Source organism: Apaloderma vittatum, unplaced genomic scaffold (assembly GCF_000703405.1).
Source record: "Apaloderma vittatum isolate BGI_N311 unplaced genomic scaffold, ASM70340v1 scaffold33831, whole genome shotgun sequence".
Taxonomy (NCBI): domain Eukaryota; kingdom Metazoa; phylum Chordata; class Aves; order Trogoniformes; family Trogonidae; genus Apaloderma; species Apaloderma vittatum.
The window spans coordinates 2354-3336 of NW_009697931.1; the positions used below are offsets into that span (position 1 = coordinate 2354).

Consider the following 983-nt stretch of genomic DNA (forward strand, 5'->3'; position numbering starts at 1 on the left):
GCGAGGTTTTATTGCGGTCTTTTGTTTGCTTTTCTGATTTTTTTTTACTGATGTTTGTTTAAATGGTTTAATAATCAGTAGTAAAGAGAGATTAGTTCATGTGAAAGTTAGATGCTGATAAAAGTGTGGTATTTCACCATATCTGCTGCTTATAAAGAACCACAATTTTCACAATTCACTTGCAAAATTCAGGAGCATAAAGATTTTGGGCCTTCTGTGTTATTAAATGTTTTCTCTTAATCTTCAATGTAGCAGATACCACCCACAGTAACTTTGGTGAAAAAATTTAGGAAGTTTACTGTTTTAGAAACTTGGAATAAATTTTGTGTATGTATTGCAAATCTAATATAGACTAGCTAAGGTACAGTAAATATATACTTACCACAGCATAAGATTTCACACAGTAGTTGCTGCTTTTAAATACACTTTTGAACAGTTCTGTGTTTGCATTTTTGAAGTTTGTGGATAATGAATATTCATAGCCTAAATAGCGCAGTGAGATGGTACACAGTCTGTCCCGCAATATCTGTTCCAAATGCAGACTAATTAAATGCTTCAGGAAAAAAAGTAACTCCCTGGTCACAGTACCCAGATTACTTCAAAAGTAGTCAAATAGAAGATGCTGTACCTTCTGATATAGAAGATCAAAACAAAGTAACTTGAAGAAGGGAAAGGACACTTAAAAAGGACATCTAAAATACACTTACCTTATAAATTTCTGTGTTTTTTAATGTGCATCTTTAATTAAATGAAACTTATACCATGTCCTTTACTACTTGCAGTCCTTAAGAAATGTAAATATTTCCAAGGAATGACTAAGCTAAAAAGTTCAGAAAATTTTCCAGGAGTAAGAAGAGGGCATGAAAGTATGGATGGAGATACTGTTGTGAGATAGTAAAGAGGACAAAGATGAGATGTGAAAGAGCGTTAAGAGTATGATCTTTTAGAGTGTGTACTAGGAACCCCCAAAACTTGCCATTTAC

At 33.2% G+C, this 983-nt stretch overlaps 1 protein-coding gene across 1 annotated transcript in view; it reads left to right on the plus strand.

The window, feature by feature from the left end:
* CCDC112 (coiled-coil domain containing 112) overlaps positions 1 to 983 on the plus strand; it is a 10523-nt gene that overhangs the window by 1922 nt on the left and 7618 nt on the right. Inside the window, exon 2 of the mRNA XM_009877827.1 lies at positions 1 to 5. This exon is cut by the window's left edge and continues 153 nt beyond it. Coding sequence (XP_009876129.1) covers positions 1 to 5 — 5 coding nt within the window. The remainder of the gene's footprint in view (positions 6 to 983) is intronic.